General features: G+C 42.3%; 2 protein-coding genes across 2 annotated transcripts in view; both read right to left on the reverse strand.

The window, feature by feature from the left end:
* LOC139479022 (GTP-binding protein Di-Ras2-like) overlaps nucleotides 1-176 on the reverse strand; it is a 79,679-nt gene extending 79,503 nt beyond the window's left edge. The window contains exon 1 of the mRNA XM_071261754.1: nucleotides 28-176. Within this exon, the coding sequence (XP_071117855.1) occupies nucleotides 28-93 (66 nt within the window). The 5' untranslated portion in view covers nucleotides 94-176. The remainder of the gene's footprint in view (nucleotides 1-27) is intronic.
* Nucleotides 177-6,548: 6,372 nt separating this feature from the next.
* On the reverse strand, nucleotides 6,549-6,884 carry LOC139479425 (uncharacterized). Its single transcript, XM_071262278.1, has one exon. The coding sequence runs from the start codon at nucleotides 6,882-6,884 to the stop codon at nucleotides 6,549-6,551; it is 336 nt and encodes a 111-aa protein (XP_071118379.1).
* Between the last annotated feature and the right edge of the window lie 17,814 nt (nucleotides 6,885-24,698).

Genomic DNA, 24,698 nt, shown 5'->3' on the forward strand with positions numbered 1-24,698 from the left:
GCTAAAGCCACATAGGCTAAGCCTTACCTCAACATCAACATTCATTCCGGTGCTCTTCGAATTTGATCGAATAGCTCTCCCCGAAGCAGCCATCTTTGTCCTGTGCTCCAGCGTCTACCCACGAGTCCTTGCCCAAATTCTCTTGTTTTCGTCCAGTGTAATAATCTTTGGTGGAGTCAGATTGTGGCATGCATGTCGTCTGCCATCCTGACAGCGACCTTGGTGGAGAGATACACTGGTGTATCGTGTATTGATCCCAAGGATTCCATTCCCCAATATTATTGGTATTGTGTGGTGAATAATTACTATCAGGGAATCCCCGAATCACCACTTTTTCTGGAACCCAGTTTGGGCAACAGACGACACAGTTGAGCTATATGTTGAGAGAGTGTAGACACCCTAGGAAATGAATGGTCGCTATAGTTCTATGTCCTTTTCTTTGTTGGGAGATCTGAGCTCACTAGCTTGGACATGTCGTTGATCTGACGATGGTTGAGATAATGAGTGGTCAATACCATACATAATGCATTGGTTATTGTGTCAGCTACCAAACGACGACCAGTGATGTTGACAGGTCTACTATTTAGTTAGACAACAATCTTATGCCATGCAATAAGACATGTTTACGTGACATCGTGATGATTATCACAATGAGTTTCTTTCATTTAGTTTGAGATCATTAAGCATGGAATGTTTGACTAAAACTGTGCGTTGACAAAAAGTATGAATATACCAGTAGTAAGATAGCCTTTCTTGTTGCATTGATGTACATATGAGGTTGGCTGTGTGGTTGCTAAAGCAACACATAATGTATTTCATGGTTTATAGATTATTTACTTTGTTTGGTAGGTGTGAAAATAACTTTAATTTCTAAATCTGAACAGTTTTATTTATTTCACAAGGACAATTTGGTTGGTATAGTAGTGACATTAAGTTTGTTTAAGCCCATAATGGTATCACATTTAAAAAAACAGGTATTCAAGTCAGAAAAAGGAGTTGATCTCTTAATGAGGTATTAGCAAAGGTCTGAGACCACACTATGCACTTAAACAGTTAATATCTAAAAATAACAGATCCTTTGTTTCATTATGTAGTTGCCTCTTAATTTTTGTAAATCAATAAAAAAATGGCATATTGCCACAATACACTAAAACATGTCATAGGTTTTCGTAAAGTTTTTTTAATATTTGTATGTAATTCAGTCCTTAAAAAGGAAATAAAAAAGGATAACTGAACACCTACCCAACCCCAGAATTGCTGGTGGTCATTATGTTATTTTTTTGTCATGTAAATTTGGACTGTCATCACTGAGGCAAGGACAAATGTTGATTGGTACCCCTCATGATTTGAAAGCAAAGGAAGCATATTCGTCATACATGCTATGTTATAACTGAAATACTGAATAAAGCAGTGTTAAACAAACTCACTCACTCACTGACTACAGACAGGAATCATATAGTTGGAATATTGTTGAGTGCGGTGTTAATCAACACTCACTCACTCACTCACTGTTGCAGTGATGTCTTAGGTTACTCTCCCATTCCCTTGGCTGTGAACTTTATATGATGTGTTGTTATATGTTAATTGATTCCCTGTTTCATGCACAATGCAGTATGATTAACAAATTGATTTTCAGTTGAGGATTCTTGGAAGCATATTGACCTAGACTGACTTACATTTTGTCATTAAAACAGACTCAGACACAAAAGTTGCTCAGTAATTGCAAAACCGTACCTGCGGACACCCTTAAGAAGACTTCTACTGTTGAAATATCAAAAATAGAATGGAAATTATTCAATATTTTGTGCTGAAGGGACGCAGTTATCTGATAACTTATTCGGACTATTGAAGTTATAGGATGTTATAAAGAGACAGTAAGCTGGCAAGGGGAGTCATGATCAGTGAAATGCAGAGCCTTGAAGAGAAGCTGTTATACTGAGGCAGGAGGCTAGCAAGGGGTGTCATGATCAGGGCAACACTGAGTCTTTAAGAGAATCTGTTTTACTAGGGTAAGAGGCTAGGAAGGGCAGTCATGATCAGTGCAACACTGAGCCTTTAAGAGAATCTGTTATACTGAGACAGGAGGCTAGCAAGGGGTGTCATAATCAATGAAATGCAGAGCCTTTAAGAGAAGCTGTTTTACTAAGGTAAGAGGCTAGCAAGGGGAGTCATGATCAGGGCAACACTGAGCCTTTAAGAGAAGCTGTTTTACTAGGGTAAGAGGCTAGCAAGGGAGTCATGATCAGTGCAACACTGAGCCTTTAAGAGAATCTGTTATACTGAGGCAAGCAAGGGAGTCATGATCAGTGCAATGCTGAGCCTTTAAGAGAATCTGTTTTACTAAGGTAAGAGGCTAGCAAGGGAGTCATGATCAGTGCAACACTGAGCCTTTAAGAGAATCTGTTATACTGAGGCAAGCAAGGGAGTCATGATCAGTGCAATGCTGAGCCTTTAAGAGAATCTGTTTTACTAAGGTAAGAGGCTAGCAAGGGAGTCATGATCAGTGCAACACTGAGCCTTTAAGAGAATCTGTTATACTGAGGCAGGAGGCTAGCAAGGGAGTCAAGATCAGTGCAACACTGAGCCTTTAAGAGAATCTGTTATACTGAGGCAAGCAAGGGAGTCATGATCAGTGCAATGCTGAGCCTTTAAGAGAATCTGTTTTACTAAGGTAAGAGGCTAGCAAGGGAGTCATGATCAGTGCAACACTGAGCCTTTAAGAGAATCTGTTATACTGAGGCAGGAGGCTAGCAAGGGAGTCATGATCAGTGCAACACTGAGCCTTTAAGAGAATCTGTTATACTGAGGCAGGAGGCTAGCAAGGGAGTCATGATCAGTGCAACACTGAGTCTTTAAGAGAAGCTGTTTTACTAAGGTAAGAGGCTAGCAAGAGGAGTCATAATCAGTGCAATGCTGAGCCTTTAAGAGAATCTGTTTTACTAAGGTAAGAGGCTAGCAAGGGGAGTCATGATCAGTGCAATGCTGAGCCTTTAAGAGAATCTGTTTTACTAAGGTAAGAGGCTAGCAAGGGGAGTCATGATCAGTGCAACACTGAGCTTTTAATAAATGTTTTTATAAAGAGGCAGTAGGCTAGCTAGGAGAGTCATACGGAGTCTTTAGAAACTGTTGTTATAAAGAGACAGTAGGCTAGCTTGGAGAGTCATACTGAACCTTTAGAAAATGTTGTTATAAAGAGGCAGTAGGCTAGCTAGGAGAGTCATACTGAGCCTTCAGAAAATGTGTTATAAAGAGACAGTAGGCTAGCTAGGAGAGTCATACTGAGCCTTCAGAAAATGTGTTATAAAGAGGCAGTAGGCTAGCTAGGAGAGTCATACTGAGCCTTTAGAAAATGTTGTTATAAAGAGATAGTAGGCTAGCTAGGAGAGTCATACTGAGCCTTCAGAAAATGTTGTTATAAAGAGGCAGTAGGCTAGCTAGGAGAGTCATACTGAGCCTTCAGAAAATGTTGTTATAAAGAGACAGTAGGCTAGCTAGGGTAGTTGTGCTGAGCCTTTAGAGATTCTGTTATAAAGAGGCAAATAGCAGCAATTGACATGTTGCATCCCTTTAAATGCTGTTTTATGATGAGGAAGGATGACGGCTGGGGGACCAATGCGGTGATCAGTGCCACAACCCTTTAAGAGAGGCTCTCATAATTAGCAGAATTATAACCAAATGAGTACTGCTATAATCACAAAGTCTCTAAGATGTTATATTATAACGAGGCAGTAAGATCACAGAAGAAGTATCGCTACTATCACAAAGTCTCTTAGAGCGTTTGTTATAACGAGGTAGCATGATCAAAGTAATTTTGCTTCCATTACCAAATCTTTAAGAGATGTTGTTATAACGAGGTTGCATGGTAGGTATAAGAGTATCGCTATGATTGCTCAAGCCTTATAGGAGTTGTTATAATGAGGCTGTGTGGTAGATACAGAAGTAATTACAAAGGCAGACTGCAATGTCCCAGTGCCGATATTGATCTGAAACGTGTTGTAAGCTTCAGCAGGTTGTTGAAAACAGAAGGCCCAGATCTCTGGTCGCTGTCACTGTGTCGAGTCCATCACCCATTATTCTTGTTGAAATTGCAACGGCTATAATCAAAATTTAACGTTTCATATGATGTACCTGATTGCCTCTGAAGCTTGGGTAATGACAATTGGTTGTGACACTTTTGATGAGCAGTATTGATCGGTTTTATCGAACCAAGATATAACACAGTTAGATATTGTATAAGAAGTTAGACGTTATGACTGTCATGTTTACCAAGAAGCATAAAAAGCACACTTCTGCTTGCATTTTCTGATTTACTAGCGAGCTATGGAGATAAACAGCTCCATGGTTTCATCAGCCAATCATGATATATGGCTGCCGGGGAGAATATATTGCAGCTTCACCATTCTAGGAGAACGTTTTAGAAGATTCCTTTTTTCTGTATTTATTGCACACATATATAAAATATTATCATTTTGTGTTTATGAATTTGGTTTCAGGTTGAATAGAAAGGAGCGTTATATGTCATGACGACTATTCATGTGCTGCAGTTCATGGTGAATGAGTTTGGTTTAACGCCACTTGGCAGTATTTCAGTAATATCACAGAGTGTCAGCTTCATATAGGGAGGACAGTGATGCAGGTCTTATATTACCACTTTGGTGAAACCCACATGCACAAATATGGTGCTGACAAAGCAAGAAGCATAATTAAGGTGCACAGGGATACAAACCCACTATCATTTGTTCTTGGAATACCTAAGGGACACAACTCTGCAGTTAAAAAATAATGAAAGAGTTGTTCTACAAAGTGGTAAACAATTAATCATATAATATAACTGTTTGTCATGTTGTGACATGTGGTCCTGTCTACAATGGACAGGTCACAGATCATGGGTATAGTTAAGGAACATATATTGATCACGGAGAGTTGGTAGATTGGTGACTGTGTTCAGATGCTTGAGTCCTAAAAGATTTTAGGGCTTCAGTCCTGCCTCACATGGAAGCCAATCTCATTAAAATCAGGTTTTAGTTCTTGCTATTTTTAAAGAAGGATCTGAGGACATCCTATTACAGATCACATCAGAACGAATTTCGCAAACTTTGACTGACCAATGAAATGACTAACAAGAAGCCAATCAGAAAGCAGCTTTCCCGAGATTTAAAGGGAGTTGAGAATGAAAATTGAGTGCACACTGGTCCATTGACCAGGACAATAATGGTTTCATGCTTTGAGCATACCCATGTATGGAGTTTAACACTGTATGAGCCGTAGTATTTTTAGTGAGTGATTACGTTTTTACGCCACTTTTAGCAATATATAATGGACATGCAGGTCTTAAGCTTGATGAGTGAATGACTACAAGGCTATCCCACTGCCCCTATCATTATTTTTGTTAGTAGTAGTAGTAGCAGCAGTGGTAGTAACAGCAGCAATGATGGTAGCAGCAGCTGTAGTTCCATAGTAATAGTAGCAGCAGCAGCAGTAGCAGTAGTAGTAGTAGCAGCAGCAGCAGCAGCAATGGTTATAGTAGTTGTAGTTGCAGCAGCAGTGGTAGCAGCAGCTGTAGTTCCGTAGTAATAGTAGCAGTAGCAGTAGCAGCACTAGTAGCCGTAGTAGCAGCAGCAGTAATAATAGTAGAAGCACAGTGGTGGTTGTAGTTGTAGTAGCAGCAGTATGTGTGTTGGTTTCCTGTGTTTGTCATATACAACATAAACATTCAGTAAAATCCTAAGCTCCTGGAGACCCCAATGACATCCCTAGACACAGAGTGCCTGTCACAACCATAATTTATATGGCCCTTGGATAAGCAAGACCTCTAAATACAGGTTGACTGGCCACATGCTATTGACATTTAGGTACCATATTTTTTATCGAGGTATTTTACAGTGTTGTTTTTTTTAGATTGGTAGTGATTTGTGTGAAATATAAATTGGTAGGATGTTGTGAGGGTTCTGAAAAGTTCAGCGACATCAGTTGGCTGTGTATGATTGAGTGGACATTGAAGAAGGTGGTAGTGGGAAATTCAGCTCGGCATAGTTTGAGCTGAGGAATCATCACCACACTGTGTAAGCATCCAACCTCTTGTCAATAAGCCTCGCTTATGGACTGTGGGGAGAGGGGAGTGCAAACTTGGAGTACATGTTTGCTCAAAACCTGATCACAAATGTGGATTATTTAATGACATCAGCAAGTGGTAGTTTTAATAAAAGATTGAAACTCATGGTCTGGTTGATGCAGATCCAAGACGTTTCAGAGAAACTCACTAGCACAGGTATGGTGCTGACAAACCAAGAAACATAATCAAGGGAAATAAAGGACTTGAATTCATTATCATAAGTTTAAAAAAGGATGCAACTCGATCTACCCAGAGAATTGCATTGCATTTGACAATTGGACCACCCGCAGACACAGATCTCAGAGAAACTGAGATGGACTTTCTAAATAAAGAAATTGTTAAATCATAAAATAACGTTGGTAGCAGTCATGGTGTTGGTTCTGTGACTAATAACTTGATTATAATAACCCTAGCACTGAGGTGACTGGGCGCCTGTTTACCTGAACAAGCAGTGGCCGATTTGTTTTGTAGTCGATTGGTCAAAACTGTTGTCGATTACCCTGACATTTGTATTGGACACCTTGGTGTCTCTATTGGACACCCTGGCGTTTCTATTGGACACCCTGGCATTTCTACTGGACACCCTGGCCTTTCTGTTGGACACCCTGGCCTTTCTATTGGACACCCTGGCGTTTCTATTGGACACCCTGGCCTTTCTATTGGACACTCTGGCCTTTCTATTGGACACCCTGGCCTTTCTATTGGACACTCTGGCCTTTCTATTGGACACCCTGGCCTTTCTATTGGACACTCTGGCCTTTCTATTGGACATCCTGGCCTTTCTGTTGGACACCCTGGCCTTTCTTTTGGAGACCTGTGAATTTGGGAAGTCGGTCAGAGACCACTCTGCATTCTCTGTTGGAGACCACCACTGGTATTTCTAAGCATGGCAAACACAGATTGTGTAAGAACCCCATATGTGCCCCCTGGCAAACTATGTTATGACTTTAATCCTTCCTGAGAAAATAGAGGAGCAAAATGATCATCAACTACTTTTAATTATCAGGTGAAAACCAAAGACGGTATAAGCTCCAAGGCATGAACAGACACAAATATTTACTGAGGCAGAATGTTTAGATTTAATTTGTTTGGCATTCAGTAGAAGCACATGTAAGAAAGGTTCCAAGGTTGCTTTATTTTTATTTAAGCTTTGATGCTTTCAGCAAAAGAATCCAGTGCAGAATAAAACTTTAAATTTCATTTTTCCTGAAGCTAATTTTGTCCTGCAACAAATCCTGTGTATTGATGCTTGTTTGTGATGTTATAAGGCATAGAGGTATTTAGATACACAAGGCCTAACTTTAAATGTCATCTGTCCACGAGCCAGGAAAGTGTGGGAGTGGTTAGTTACGGTCTCAGGCATCAAAACTCTGTGGGGGTGAGCCAATCATGATTGTGGAGATTGAGCTCAAGGGCACTTCGATAATGAGGAAATTAAAGGTGGCAGCAACCCTTCTTGTTGCATTGAATAGATGATGTACGAGGGCTGGTCAAAAAGTTCTAAGCCTAACAAACTAAACCAACAATTGTGAAAGTGTTTTTAAATTTATTTTTCAACATAATGTTCCTGCTTTTAAATATACTTCTCATATTGTTGGTGAAGCTTTTTCAATTCAAGCCTGGAAGAATTTTTCGGAAGCCACCCTGAAAAACCTATTCAAGGCAGCTTGTGGTAACAGCGCTTTCCACGAAGGTGTTATTTCAGTTTAGGAAACAGATGGAAATCACTTTGTGCCAGGTGTGGCAAGTATAGGGGGTGAGAAAGCCCTTTGAACCCACAGTATGATATTTTTGTAGTTTCCTTAATTCATAACCTTTTGTATAAAATATATTGGTAAACCAACACAGAAATAAGTCTGGTTGGATTTTGAAGGATATTTTTTATCCTATGATTGTCATTCACACCCACATTTGACTCTACCCACGCGCTCTTAATCAGTCAGTCCAACCCACACTTTCAATACACAAGTTGTAATTCCACAAGTCCAAGGTCGAAATCCAAACTTGTACAGGTAGATAAAAATTGTGTAAACCTCAAATAGTAGGACTGCACGGTATACCGGGGTACCCACAATATGCTTTTCAAACAATATATGTTGCAATATTTTTATCTGTATTTCAGGATATTGGGTAAAAAATATATAACAATTTTTGTTATTATTTGTATCATGTAACCTAAAATCTATGCCAAAATTCATTTACAAATGATGTTTCAATTCTAAATTGCTTGACAAAACGGTGGAAACGCGGAAAACAATGTTTTCTTTCACATTGTTATTTCCCCAATATCCATGTTTCTTTCCTTCAGTATATTGTAAAATATCATGAAATAAATATAGATAGTATTTTGTAGTCTAGGTGATAATTATCCTGTTTTTCAAACTTTGGATAAATCATTAATCAGATGTTATATTGATAAGATTCTATGTTTAAGATATTTGAAAACATGTGGAGATCCTGGGTAAAAATAAAGGTCCCCAGAAACCTGTTCTTCTTGTAAGAGGCAACGGTATGGATAGTGAGTGAGTGAGTGAGTATGGTTTTACGCCACTTTTAGCAATATTCGAGAAATTGGCTTCACACATTGTACCCATGTTTGGAATTGAACCCGGGTCTTCGGCGTGACGAGTGACCGCTTTAACCACTAGTCTACCCAACCGCCCCTATATGGATAGGGTGGTGTGACATTGTATCCCAACTGTGTGGATCAATGCTCATAATATCAATCACTGAATTGGCTGGTTCTTCTCAGAGACAGACAGCAATCGTACATCTGGAATATCGCTGAGTGCAGTGTTAAACAAACAAACAAAACAATAAAGATATTTGCTTTATTTTATACACTTTTTAAACTTTCTGTATTTAAACCTTCACAAACCCATTTAAAGAATAGGTCTGGCCTATATTCAAGAGGGGATCCAAACATTTAAGAATCATCAATTTTTATAGAAATTGGAAATAGTTATTGAGTTCTACTCAATACTAAACATTAAACTTATGGGCATAACAGTTATCAGCTAATTACAGAAATAGTAAAGTCTGGCAAATACTAAACATGATAAAGGTGTTGCAGTACACAGACATCCAGGAACCAGTCTGTCTTGTGTTTTCTAAGCTTTAAGTAACAAACAACTTATCATTGTGTGGAGCTATAAGGATTCACCACAATCAGTGGCACACATTATTAAATGAATGTGTGTTTAGTTCTAAATCAATCAAACTGTAAACAAATCAAAAGTAAATTGAGAGGAAATTAAAAATAAAAGAGACATCCCCATGCAAAAATCCTATTCGTTCCACAAAACGATCTTAGCTATGACTATGATAAACCTATGTTAAAGTATGGTTATGATCACCTAATGCTAAGATTACTTTGTGAAATGGGTCCCTGCTTCTTAATAACGATAAAAGAGTATATTGTTTGATGTGCACACATTCAAGGTGAATATAAAAAAATTGCTAACGAACTTTGACCTATACATCTATCAGCCTGATTAATTCAGTGTTTGAATTCACAAAAACCTCAATAACTCCCAAATGCCCCTCTATAGCTAATCAAAGCCTGATTTCTGAAGATCCTTACTATCAAAAGGTCAGAAGAGGTGGAATGGTGGCACCATGGATGATGTATAGTACAACTCCTTTACAATAAAGTAGGACCCTCAAACCACACGTTAATTGACTCTTAGGCCACAAAGAAGCTCTAAATACATTTTGCGTTAATCATGTTCTTTTTGTACAACCCCCAAATGTCATCTTGTTTACCATTGCAGGATATTTTGGGAGAATTTGATGTCTTTTGAGATCATAATGTAGCCAAAATAATCAGCAGATTTTTCAGTGATCAATAAATGGCTGTCATTTGCCATATGACATTCTTGGACATTTCCACACAGTGACATCAGTTTCGAAGAAAAGGTTATGAGGAAAGATCATATTTTCCATAACACTACCTTGAATTAAATTTATTTTGAGGAGTCAAAAGATAAAATAGTTTGTTCATTTTCGTAACAGTACTCAGAAATACCACAATATTGACTACCGGTATATGGAAACTTGATTTGAGAAGTTTTACTAAATGAAAATTCGTACTAGTTTCAAATGTTCAGTGAAACTATTCAAATTCATGGTGGTCTTTAAGTGTCAATTTCCGTATTGTTCAGCATTTATTTTTCCAAAATATTGGTAATTTTTTCCTCTATATTAATGTACATCTATCTGATAAAGATATGTTTAATTCAATTTTCATGGACAATAATAGGATTATCACTTCATATTTCACTGTGACAACACCTGAAACGAACATTTTAAACATCATTGGTATTATAAGGGTAAAACCTTTTTCAGTTTTATTTTCTTCCAAAATTCTGAAATATTTTCACAAATATAGATAGATAGATAGATAGATAGATAGATAGATAGATAGATATAGAAATTTAATTAAGTCTTCATGGACAATGATAGAATTATCACTTGACGTTTCATTGTACAGCAGCTGAAACAAACATTTTAAATATAGATATATCATATATAATAGGAAGTTGACAAATTTTCATATTTTATGAATTAATTCATCTAAAACACTTAAACTCATAAACTGTATGATAATTCTTAATTTATATAAATTTCTAAGTGCTAACATAACGCTAATTAATTTTACTTAGATATTTTATTTGTCCCTTTAAAAATAGGCCCTATTTTTCTAGCAGCCTAACCGCACCTATTAACACTGACCTGTCCCAGTGGCTGAATATAAATCTGGGAATAGCAAACTGGAACTATTATAGCGACATCACAGACTTGTTTTGTCTGAATTGGTGTCACCCATGATAGTTATTCATGTTTATGTAGGCAAGAACGTCACCAGGACCTATTTATGATAAAAATTGTCGTCACTTTTCTTTGTTGGCACGTGATTATTACTGTGATCTATTGCCGATATCATACAGACAGGTGAAATTGACGATGTCCGTCGTTGTTAATGTGCTCGCCCACCTGATTGTGGATGTTGGTACCTGTGAACAATTCCGATATCCCATATGCAATGTGACCCTTACCATTTCAGCGCTCACCCCGGGGGCGACAACGACCACTCGTTAAGAGTCTGGCGTGACACAGGCGGCAGATAGCATGGCCATGTTCATGAAATCAATAGCAGTTCCTTCTGATTCTGTTGTGTGGGCTTTATAGGGAAAATTGAGGCTGTATACCATTTCCTCTATATCAGCTTTCAAGTACTGATACAAATCTATCAAGATAACTGATAAGAGTATAGTGAGAACTGATAAATGTTTTAAGAGCTGATGAAATATATATTGAAATTAATTAATATATATCTTATGAATTGATACTAGTATCTCAAGTCCATACATGGAATAAATAATATATCAGGAAATACCAAAAAAAAATTAAAAATCTGTTGAGATCTGATAAAAAATCTACTGAGAACTAACTTAGAATATCCTACACAGATGTAAATCTATTGTTACATGAGGTGAGGTGAGTTGAGGTGAGAAGATTATTGCACTTATAGTAATGTGTGTGTGTGCGTGCGTGCGTGCGTGCGTGTGTGCGTGCGTGTGTGTGTCTGTAGCTGCTTGTACTAGTCCAGATTTATGCCAGATATCTTTTGCTAGGCCACTGAGATACCATGCCATTCTTTTAACATGAATACCCCACTCAGACACATTATACTGACTCTGAGCTTACCAGTCCTTGTTTTATGCCATTACTTTTGAGCACTAGGCGGTTAACAGAAAGTACCATCTTTTCATGTTTTTAATCAAGGTGCTCACGCATTGCGCGATGTAAGACCCGTTTTATCACAACATAGACCTTGATTATCGATCAGATCGTCTTGACTGGGCGCCACTGTTTTGTTTCAAGCAAATACAAGTGATACGAAAGGTGGAATCTGATTGGTCTAAAGGAGAGGTTCAGAAGGGCTATAACTCGTAATAGCCACTGGTGGCGCTACGAGCCCGGGAATTCTAGCCTAGTTCGGCAAGGGTGGAAACTGGACTTTTAAAGTCAGTTAACTTGCTTGCCTCGGGAAGATGTTATTGTACATGTTACTTGATATAAATTGTATGTTACATGATATATATCTTTTACATGTAACATGATATAAATTGTATGTTACATATGAATATATTAATGTTACATGATATTAAGCTATTGTTGCATATTATAGATCTGTTATTTGATATAAATCTTTTACATGTTGCATTATGTCAATCTAAGAATGTTATATGATATAAAAATATTATATTTATAATGATAGCTGTAACTGGAATAAATCATGTTAAATAAACTCGTATCTCAATCTTAAAGTTACCCCAGCATTTTGACTTGCTTTCCTCTCTGCTACTCCCTCCAGCAAAGTCTTCTTCACCTAAAGCCAAAGGATAACATTCCCCCCTTCCCCGCAAAAACATGAATCCCCCAAAGGTGGATGTGTATATACACATCATACACATGACATTTAGGTATTTAAGAGGCACATGCAGTAATATATATAGTCACTGATATGTTTATTTTAAAAAGATATTTCATTTTTTCTCCCGCCCGTCTTCAGTTTTGTTTGGATAAAAATCTGTAAAAGGCATAATGAAAATCGTCTGAAAAGTAATTCATACCATTTTATGATAAGCAGGGCGTTATTGTTAAAGCAAGGAATAAATGACCAGTGTCTGAAGAATCTTTATGACTGAAAGTCCATATCACCTTACAGGATTTAAAAATACCAATAAATGCTCTTTCCCCATACTTCTTAATTAAATTTGCTGGATATAGAGCAGCTCACAGGATTAACTGACTAAATCCTTCAGACGACATATTTGCCCTTAATGAAATTTGACAGGGACAAAGATGGAGGTGGGTCTCCAATCTTTTTGAAGATGAAAGGTTTTGGATCAAATTGAAAATACCTCAAGTAATGTAGTTACCATGATGAGCGTTAATAAATCTTCAGCTGTTATAATATATTTTTATTATTTTAATATATAAAAAAGAAATTAAGTTGTTCCAAATATTTTTAAAAAAACATTAAAATAAATTCAAAAACATATTGATATTGCTGGAATATTGCTAAAAGCTGCGTAAAACCATACTCACTCACTCACTTAAATGCTTAAGTGAGTGAGTGAGTTGGGTTTTACGCTGCTTTTAACAGTATTCCAGTTATATTACGCCGTGTCAGCATAATGTGGGAGGAAAGCCCGAAGTGATGCAGGTCTCAGACGTTTACCACTTCGGTGAAACCCACGAGCATGGGTATGGTGCTGACAAACCTAGAAACATAATCGGGGAGAACAAGGATTCGAACCCACAATCATAGGTTTCTGGCATGCTCAAGGGACGCAACTCTGCACAGCGAATCGTGGCGCCTTGGACGACTGGGCCACCCGTGCCCCCTAAATGCTTAAGGCTCAAACTGTGTAATTCAATGTTTCTCACACATGAAGCTAACAAATATAGAAGAAGAAGACAATTTTATTATAGTGTCACCCGCTGTACATATAAATGGCAAGGCAAGAATGTAAAAATGGCCTCTGAAACTACACTTGGTATGACGCTGAAACTTGAAATTTATGAATCCAGGAGAAATGAGTCAGTATACTTGCATGCATGAATATTTCAGCTATATAACGGCTGTTTGTAGATAATCGAGCTTGGACCAGACAGTCCAGTGATTGACATCATGAGTATCGATCTATGCAAGTCAGTGAGTCCGACCACTTGATCCCATTGGTTGCATTTTACGAAAAGCATGGGTTGCTGAATGTAAATTTTAACCCAGATCTTCATGGGTGTGCGGTGCTACCATAGAGATAGGAGCGACAGAGATGGGGGACATCACACCCAAAACAAAGCTATTGTGGAGAAAGGGTCCAGGTTATTTGTTATGACAGAACCCAGATATAATACACTAGTTAACAAAGAATGGATAACCACTAGAACAGCCAAGCTAACAAATGTCAGTTTGAGCAATATTCAACCAGTGACATGAGTGAGTCGTGTATGACATAATATGATAAACATTATGTTTGTGCAACAGGGCATGGAGTCTTCCCACAGGTGACATCCTTGCTTGTTGACAGGCTCAACATTTTTGGTGACAATGTGTCTGACCTCGGATCAGATGCTCCTTTGTTTGTATCTAATCACAGGACTTGGACATTTTATGGTGCCCAATGTGGATCTGAGCATGTTCATATAAGATTTGAATAAAAAATCTAGAAGCGGCCTGGAATGTGCCTTCTGTTGATGGGGAGTATGTAGCACAGAGTAGAGTCATTCCAAAGATAACATTCTTACCTTATCAGCTTGCTGACTGGGTTAACCACTCATGTGAACAAGGCATCTGACCTCAGATCAGAAGGACATCGGAAATGTTCCGACCCAGCTGTGTGCCCTTTGACATTCTAATATTCTAATGCGTCTTGATAAACTAAAATTTTCAAAATCTCCTGGAGATGAAACTTTGCATATTATGTTCCCAGTGTTAGCAGCAGTTTATTTAAATTTTCGATCTTGGCTGTCATGGTGGCCATTTTGAAAATGTAATTTTGACTCGTTACACAGTTGTTTATGCATGTTTATAAATGTGTTATTAGGTTTTATGTTTACTTAATATTAATGTTTATTGGAATTTAGATTCATATATGGTAGCTATGTTGAATGTGTCAGTTTTATTCCTATTTTGACTTGTGCCACATGTGCCCTTGTTTTTTCAGGTAATCAGTTGACTTGCTTTTGCCTATCTTTGTGCTGGGTGCCACTGGTGGAGCAAGATATGCTCACCTTTTTATGAACACCTGGTGTCATCACTATTTGTTTGATTTATAAACACATTCTCATGATATGGTCAGAATCGTACAGTTGTCTTTGCTTTAAGCAGAGATTTCTTATGAATATGGCGAAGGTTCTATCACTTTTGTTAGCCATTACATTTGGGGTAGGTGTTCTACTCATATTTATATAATTACTCACACATTGTAATCCAGAAAGTTTTAAAACCCAAATATTAATTTAATGGTTTTTGGTTTATATTTTTACAGATTTCTTGTATAATATTGAACAAATAATAAAATTAGTTATGATTATATTATTCAAAAACATTCTCAGCACGTTGGTAGCATACAACCTTCACTCTCTGTCCATCATAAATCTAGGTGTACATTAAATATCCCAGTTGTCTCCTTGCCTCCCACTTGTTTAATCTCCATGGGAATGAATGTCATCATATTACACTATAAGTTCTGCCTTGTGAATTCATTGTATTTTATCAACAGTGACACCCACACCCAATCTAATGCATTTGAATCTGGAAATTGAAGACCTTCTGTTTATCTACATCAGACTGGACATCAACCGACAGCAAGGTAGTCTCCCTATCACCAGATGAAGACCACATATTAAATGAAGACATATGGCTTTGTGTTGGAATTTGAACCTTGGTCTCCAGAACTGTTGTGTATCCTTCATTATTTGCTGCATCCTTGGTTGTCCAGGGCATTATACCTCCATTCTGTAAGCCATGGACCCATTCGTCACTGTTCATTTCAGAAGTAATGTCACTACCGCCATTTCTCTTGCTCATGACCTTGAAATCGACAACCAATCAAAATGCCTCTTTTGAGCAGTTTCTGAGTTTGACATAGATCTGCATTCAAAGCACAGCCTCATCTGAGAAAGCCTTCGATAATAATAATGGAATCAGTGGACTATTATAAATGAACTTGTAGCTGGAAAAGATGTTTTCTTGAGTATTCAGACAGGGGTGGGTGGGGATAGTACTTTTACAACAGTTGACACAGTAATGTTACGGTAAAACCTATCCAGTGAAGGATTCTGCCCTGCTACAGTCAAGCCAACCCACTCAGTGCAGGATTCTGCTTTGTTACTATCCTGCCCACCCAGTGCAAGATACAGCCCTACTACAGTCCAACCCATTCAGTTCAAGATTCGGCCCTACTACAGTCCAGCCCATTCAGTTCAAGAATCAGCCCTACTACAGTTCAACCCACTCAGCGCACGATTCAACCCTAGTCAGTCCCACTAACCCACCAGGTGTAATATTCAGCCCTGGTAAAATCCAACCCACCCACCCAGTGCAAGATTCAGCCCTAGTACATTTCATACCACTCACTCTGTGGAAGATTCAGTCCTGGTACAGTCAAACCTACCCAGTGGAAGATTCAACCCTGGTACAGTCCCACCCATGCAGTGCCAGATTCAGCCCTAGTACAGTCCAACCCCCCCACTCAGTGCAAGATTCAGCCGAAGTAAAGTTGCAGCCACCCACTCAGTGCAAGATTCAGCCGAAGTAAAGTTGCAGCCACCCACTCAGTGCAAGATTCAGCCCTCATACAGTTCAAACCTACCCCCTCAGTGAGAGATTGACTTCTAGTACAGTTCCAGCCACCCACTCAGTGCAAGATTCAGCCCTAGAACAGTCCAACCCCCCCACTCAGTGCAAGATTCAGCCGAAGTACAGTTGCAGCCACCCACTCAGTGTAAGATTCAGCCCTGGTACTGTCCAACCCACACACTCAGTGCAAGATTGAGCCCAAGTACAGTTCCAGCCTTCCACTCAGTGCAAAATTGCCCGGGTACAGTCCAACCCACCCACTCAGTATAAGATTCAGTCCTGGTACAGTTCCAGCCCCCAACTCAGTGCAAGATTCAGCCCTCGTACAGTTCAAACCTACCCCCTCAGTGAGAGATTGACTTCTAGTACAGTTCTAGCCACCCGCTCAGTGCAAGATTCAGCCGAAGTACAGTTGCAGCCACCCACTCAGTGTAAGATTGAGCCCAAGTACAGTTCCAACCCACCCACTCAGTGCAAGATTGAGCACAAGTACAGTTCCAGCCTCCCACTCAGTGCAAAATTGCCCGGGTACAGTCCAACCCACCCACTCAGTGCAATATTCAGCCCCAGAACAGTTCCAGCCCCCAACTCAGTGCAAGATTCAGCCCTGATACAGTTCCAACCCACCCATTCAGTGCAAGATTGAGCCCTAGTACAGTTCTAGCCACCCACTCCGTCTAAGATTCAGCCCGGGTACAATTCAAACCTACCCACTTAGTACAAGATTGACTTCTAGTACAGTTCCAGCCACCCACTCAGTGCAAGATTTAGCCCTAGTACAGTCCAACCCACCCACTCAGTACATGATTCAGCCCTAGTACAGTCCAACTCACCCACTCAGTGGAAGATTCAGCCCTAGTACAGTCCAACCCACCCACTCAGTGCAAGATTCAGCCCTAGTACAGTCCAACCCACCCACTCAGTGCAAGATTCAGCCCTAGTACAGTCCAACCCACCCACTCAGTGCAAGATTCAGCCCTAGTACAGTCCAACCCACCCACTCAGTGCAAGATTCAGCCCTACAGTCCAACCCACCCACTCAGTGCAAGATTCAGCCCAAGTACAGTTCCAGTTCCATTCAGTGCAAAATTCAGCCCTAGTACAGTTCCAGCCACCCACTCAGTGCAATATTGCCATAGTACAGTCCAACCAACCCACTCATTGCAATATTCAGCCTCAGTACAGTTCCAGCCCCCCACTCAGTGCAAGACTCAGCCCTGGTACAGTCCCACCCACTCAGTGCAAGATTCAGCCCTAGTACAGTTCCAACCCACCCACTCAGAGCAAGATTCAGCCCTGGTACAGTCCAACCCACCCACTCAGTGCAAGATTGAGCCCAAGTACAGTTCCAGCCTCCCACTCAGTGCAAGGTTTAGCCCTAGTACAGTTCCAGCAACCCACTCAATGTAAGATTCAGCCCAACTACAGTTCCAATCACCCACTCAGTGCAAGATTCAGCCCTGGTACAGTCCAACCCACCCACTCAGTGCAAGATTGAGCCCAAGTACAGTTCCAGCCTCCCACTCAGTGCAAAACTGCCCTGGTACAGTCCAACCCACCCACTCAGTATAAGATTCAGTCCTGGTACAGTCTAACCCACCCACTCAGTGCAATATTCAGCCCTAGTACAGTTCCAGCACCCAACTCGTGTAAGATTCAGCACTGGTACAGTCCTACCCACGCACTCAGTGCAAGATTAAGCCCTAGTATAGTTTCAGCCACGCACTCAGTGTAAGATTCAGCCCTGGTACAGTTCCAACCTACCCACTCAGTGCAAGATTCATCCCTGGTACAGTTCCAACCTACCCACTCAGTGCAAGATTCAGCCCTGGTACAGTCCAACCCACCTACTCAGTGCAAGATTCAACCCTAGCACAGTTCCAGCTTCCCTCTCAGTGCAAGATTCAGCCCTAGTACAGTTCCAGCCAAGCACTCTGTGCAAGATTCAGCCCAAGTACAGGTTCCAATCACCCACTCAGTGCAAGATCCAGCCCTAGTACAGTTCCCGCCAGCCACTCAATGTAAGATCCAGCCCTAGTACAGTTCCCGCCAGCCACTCAATGTAAGATCCAGCCCTAGTACAGTTCCCGCCAGCCACTCAATGTAAGATCCAGCCCTGGTACATTTCCAGCCACCTACTCAGTGCAAGATTCAGCCCTAGTACAGTCCAACCCACCTGCTCAGTGCAAGATTCAGCCCAAGTACAGTTAACGCCACCCACTCAGTGTAAGATTCAGCACCGGTACAGTTCTAATCACCCTCTCAGTGCAAGGTTCAGCACCGGTACAGTTCTAATCACCCTCTCAGTGCAAGGTTCAGCCCTTGTATAGTCCAACCCACCCACTCAGTGCAAGATTCAGCCCTAGTACAGTCCAACCCACCCACTCAGTGCAAGATTCAGCCCTAGTACAGTTCCTGTCCCCCACTCAGTGCAAGTTTGAGCCCTAGTACAGTCCAACCCACCCACTCAGTGCAAGATTCAGCCCTAGTACAGTTCCAGACACCCACTCAGTGCAAGATTCAGTCTTTGTACAGTCCAACCTACCCAGTCAGTGCAAGATTGAGCCCTAGTACAGTTCTAGCAACCCACTCAGTGTAAGATTCAGCACAACTACAGTTCCAATCACCCACTCAGTGCAAGATTCAGCCCTAGTACAGTCCAACCCACCCACTCAGTGCAAAAAAATTAACCCTAGCACAGTTCCAGCCACCCAATCAGTGTAAGATTCAGCTCTAGTACAGTTCCAATCAACCACGCAGTGTAAGATTCAGTCTTTGTACAGTCCAACCCACCTACTCAGTGCATGATTCAGCCTGAGTACAGTTGCAGCCACCCACTCAGTGTAAGATTCAGCCCAGGTACAGTCCTACCCACGCACTCAGTGCAAGATTCAGCCCTAGTATAGTTTCAGCCACCCACTCAGTGCAAGATTCAGCCCTGGTACAGTCCAACCCACCCACTAAGTGCAAGATTCATCCCTATCACAGTCCAACCCACTGACCCAGTGCAAGATTAAGCCCAAGTACAGTTGCATCCACCCAATCAGTATAAGATTCAACCCTAGTACAGTCCAACCCACCCTCTCAGTGCAAGGTTCAGCCCTTGTATAGTCCAACCCACCCACTCCCACAGTTCCCGCCCCCCACTCAGTGCAAGATTCAGACCAAGTACAGTCCAACCCACCCACTTTGTGCAAGATTCAGCCCTGGTACAGTTCCAACCTACCCACTTTGTGCAAGATTCAGCCCTGGTACAGTCCAACCCACCCACTTTGTGCAAGATACAGCCCCAGTACAGTCCAACCCACCCACTCCGTTCAAGACTCAGCCCTAGCACAGTTACAACCACCCACTCCGTTCAAGATTCAGCCCTGGTACAGTCGAACCCACCAATTCAGTGTTAGATTCAGCCCTAGTACAGCTCACACCACCCACTCAGTTCAAGATTCATCACCGGTAAAGTTCTAATCACCCTCTCAGTGCAAGGTTCAGCCCTTGTATAGTCCAACCCACCCACTCTGTGCAAGATTCAGCCCCAGTACAGTTCCCGCCCCTCACTCAGTGCAAAATTTAACCCTAGCACAGTTCCAGCCACCCAATCAGTGTAAGATTCAGCTCTAGTGCAGTTCCAATCAACCACGCAGTGTAAGATTCATTCTTTGTACAGTCCAACTCACCTACTCAGTGCACGATTCAGCCCCAGTACAGTTGCAGCCACCCACTCAGTGTAAGATTCAGCCCTGGTACAGTTCCAACCTACCCACTAAGTGCAAGATTCATCCCTATCACAGTCCAACCCACTGACCCAGTGCAAGATTGAGCCCAAGTACAGTTGCAGCCACCCAATCAGTATAAGATTCAACCCTAGTACAGTCCAACCCACCCATTCAGTGCAAGATTCAGCCCTAGTACAGTTCACACCACCCACTCAGTTCAAGATTCATCACCGGTAAAGTTCTAATCACCCTCTCAGTGCAAGGTTCAGCCCTTGTATAGTCCAACCCACCCACTCTGTGCAAGATTCAGCCCCAGTACAGTTCCCGCCCCTCACTCAGTGCAAGATTGAGCCCAAGTGCAGTCCTACCCATCCTCTCAGCGCAAGATTCAGCCCTGGTACAGTTCCAGCCAAGCACTCTGTGCAAGATTCAGCCCTAGTACAGGTTCCAATCACCCACTCAATGTAAGATTCAGCCCTAGTACCCTCCAACCCACCCAGTCAGTGCAGGATTGAGCCCTAGTACAGTTCCAGCCAGCCACTCAGTGCAAGATTCAGCCCTAGTACAGTTCCAGCCAGCCACTCAGTGCAAGATTCAGCCCTAATACAGTTGCAGCCACCCACTAAGTGCAATATTCAGCCCGAGTACAGTTCCCGCCCCCCACTCAGTGCAAGATTGAGCCCAAGTACAGTCCAACCCACCCACTCAGTGCAAAATTCAGCCCTGGTACAGTTGCAGCCACCCACACAGTGTAAGATTGAGCCCTGGTACAGTTCCCGCCCCCCACTAAGTGCAAGATTCAGACCAAGTACAGTCCAACCCACCTACTCAGTGCAAGATTCAACCCTAGCACAGTTCCAGCTTCCCTCTCAGTGTAAGATCCAGCCCTGGTACATTTCCAGACACCTACTCAATGTAAGATTCAGCCCTAGTACAGTTCACGCCACCCACTCAATGTAAGATTCAGCCCTAGTACAGTTCACGCCACCCACTCAATGTAAGATTCAGCCCAAGTACAGTCCAACCCACCCACTCAGTGCAAAATTCAGCCCTGGTACAGTTGCAGCCACCCACACAGTGTAAGATTCAGCCCTGGTACAGTTCACGCCACCCACTCAATGTAAGATTCAGCCCAAGTGCAGTCCTACCCATCCACTCAGTGCAAGATTCAGCCCTAGTACCCTCCAACCCACCCAGTCAGTGTAAGACTGAGCCCTAGTACAGTTCCAGCCAGCCACTCAGTGCAAGATTCAGCCCTAATACAGTTACAGCCACCCAATCAGTGTAAGATTCAGCCCTGGTACAGTTCAAATCAACCACTCAGTGCAAGATTCAGTCTTTGTACAGTCCAACTCACCCACTCAGAGCAAGGTTTAGCCCTAGTACAGTTCCAGCCACCCACTCAGTGTAAGATTCAGCCCAGGTACAGTCCTACCCACGCACTAAGTGCAAGATTCAGCTCTAGTATAGTTTCAGCCACCCACTCAGTGCAAGATTCAGCCCTGGTACAGTCCAACCCACCTACTCAGTGAATGATTCAACCCTAGCACAGTTCCAGCTTCCCACTCAATGTAAGATCCAGCCCTGGTACATTTCCAGACACCCACTCAGTGTAAGATTCAGCCTTAGTACAGTTCACGCCACCCACTCAATGTAAGATTCAGCCCTAGTACAGTTCCAGACACCCACTCAGTGCAAGATTCAGCCTTAGTACAGTTCACGCCACCCACTCAGTGTAAGATTCAGCCGAAGTACAGTTTCAATCACCCACTTAGTGCAAGATTCAGCCCTGGTACAGTCCAACCCACCCACTCAGTGTAAGATTCAACCCTAGCACATTTCCAGCCACCCAATCAGTGTAAGATTCAGCTCTAGTACAGTTCCAATCAACCACGCAGTGTAAGATTCAGTCTTTGTACAGTCCAACCCACCTACTCAGTGCAAGATTCAGCCCGAGTACAGTTCCAGCCACCCACTCAGTGTAAGATTCAGCCCAGGTACAGTCCTACCCACGCACTAAGTGCAAGATTCAGCTCTAGTATAGTTTCAGCCACCCACTCAGTGCAAGATTCAGCCCTGGTACAGTCCAACCCACCTACTCAGTGAATGATTCAACCCTAGCACAGTTCCAGCTTCCCACTCAATGTAAGATCCAGCCCTGGTACATTTCCAGACACCCACTCAGTGTAAGATTCAGCCTTAGTACAGTTCACGCCACCCACTCAATGTAAGATTCAGCCCTAGTACAGTTCCAGACACCCACTCAGTGCAAGATTCAGCCTTAGTACAGTTCACGCCACCCACTCAATGTAAGATTCAGCCCTAGTACAGTTCCAGACACCCACTCAGTGCAAGATTCAGCCCTAGTACAGTTCCAATCAACCACGCAGTGTAAGATTCAGTCTTTGTACAGTCCAACTCACCTACTCAGTGCAAGATTCAGCCCGAGTACAGTTGCAGCCACCCACTCAGTGTAAGATTCAGCCCTGGTACAGTTCCAACCTACCCTATCACAGTCCAACCCACTGACCCAGTGCAAGATTGAGCCCAAGTACAGTTGCAGCCACCCAATCAGTATAAGATTCAACCCTAGTACAGTCCAACCCACCCACTCAGCGCAAGATTCAGCCCTAGTACAGTTCCAGCCACCCACTCAGTGCAAGATTCAGCCCTGGTACAGTTCCAGCCACCCACTCAGTGCAAGATTCAGCCCTGGTACAGTTCCAGCCAAGCACTCTGTGCAAGATTCAGCCCTGGTACAGGTTCCAATCACCCACTCAATGTAAGATTCAGCCCTAGTACCCTCCAACCCACCCAGTCAGTGCAGGATTGAGCCCTAGTACAGTTCCAGCCAGCCACTCAGTGCAAGATTCAGCCCTAATACAGTTGCAGCCACCCACTAAGTGCAATATTCAGCCCAACCCACCCACGCAGTGCAAAATTCAGCCCTGGTACAGTTGCAGCCACCCACTCAGTGCAAGATTGAGCCCTGGTACAGGTCTCGCCCCCCACGCAGTGCAAGATTCAGCCCCAGTACAGTCCAACCCACCCACTCAGTGCAAGATTCAGCCCTGGTACAGTCCCACCCACTCAGTGCAAGATTCAGCCCTGGTACAATCGAACCCACCAATTCAGTGTTAGATTCAGCCCTAGTACAGCTCACACCACCCACTACGTGTAAGATTCAGCCCTGGTACAGTCCCACCCACTCAGTGCAAGATTCAGCCCTGGTACAATCGAACCCACCAATTCAGTGTTAGATTCAGCCCTAGTAAAGTTCCATCCACCTACTCAGTGTAAGATTCAGCCTTGGTACAGTCCAACCTACCCACTCAGTGCAAGATTGACTTCTAGTACAGTTCCAGCCACCCACTTAGTGCAAGATTCAGCCCTAGTACAGTCCAACCCACCCATTCAGTGCAAGATTGACTTCTATTACAGTCCAACCTACCCAATCAGTGCAAGATTGACTTCTAGTACAGTTCCAGCCACCCACTTAGTGAAAGATTCACCCGAAGTACAGTTCCAACCCACCCACTCAGTGCAATATTGAGCCCAAGTACAGTTCCAGCCACCCTTTCAGTGTAAGATTCAGCTCTGGTACAGTCCAACCCACCCACTCAGAGCAAGATTCAGTCCTAGTACAGTTCCAATCAACCATTCAGTGTAAGATTCAGTCTTTGTACAGTCCAACCCACCTACTCAGTGCAAAATTCAGCCCGAGTACAGTTTCAGCCACCAACTCAGTGCAAGATTCATCCCTATCACAGTCCTACCCACGCACTCAGTGCAAGATTCAGCCCTGGTACAGTCCAACGAACCCACTCAGTTCAAGATTCATCCCTAGTACAGTTCCAGCCACCCAATCAGTGTAAGATTCAGCCCTAGTATATTTCCAACCTACCCACTCAGTGCAAGATTCAGCTCTGGTACAGTCCTACCCACGCACTCAGTGCAAGATTCAGCCCTAGTTTAGTTACAACCACCCACTCAATGTAAGATTCAGCCCTGGTACAGTCCTACCCACTTACTCAGTGCAAGATTCAGCCCTAGTACAGTTCACGCCACCCACTCCGTTCAAGATTCAGCCCTGGTACAGTCCAACCCACCCACTCAGTGCAAGATTCAACCCGAGTACAGCTCACTCAACCCACTCCGTTCAAGATTCAGCCCTTGTACAGTCCAACCCACCTACTCTGTGCAAGATTCAACCCTAGTACAGTCCTACCCACCGAGTGCAAGATTCACTCTTTGTACAGTTCACTCCTCCCCACAACAACATTTGTACATAAGCATGTTTTAATCTATGTCTCTCTATTGACTCTGATATTTTTTAAACTTTGACATTTTAGTAAGTGAGTGTGGTATACTTTACTTTGAACAGTATTCCAGTAACATCACGGCGTGTCAGCTTAATGTGGGTGGAAAGCTCAAGTAATGCAGGTATCAGACATCTGCCACATAGTTGAACCCCATGAGCTAGGGTATGATGCTG

The sequence above is a fragment of the Haliotis cracherodii genome, unplaced genomic scaffold, assembly GCF_022045235.1.
Source record: "Haliotis cracherodii isolate W230 unplaced genomic scaffold, xgHalCrac1.p SCAF_4, whole genome shotgun sequence".
Classification (NCBI taxonomy): Eukaryota; Metazoa; Mollusca; class Gastropoda; order Lepetellida; family Haliotidae; genus Haliotis; species Haliotis cracherodii.

Bases quoted from the DNA above. Each gene is read 5' to 3' on its own strand.
- LOC139479425 (XM_071262278.1), bottom strand. From the start codon at position 6,884: ATGTCCAATAGAAAGGCCAGAGTGTCCAATAGAAAGGCCAGGGTGTCC.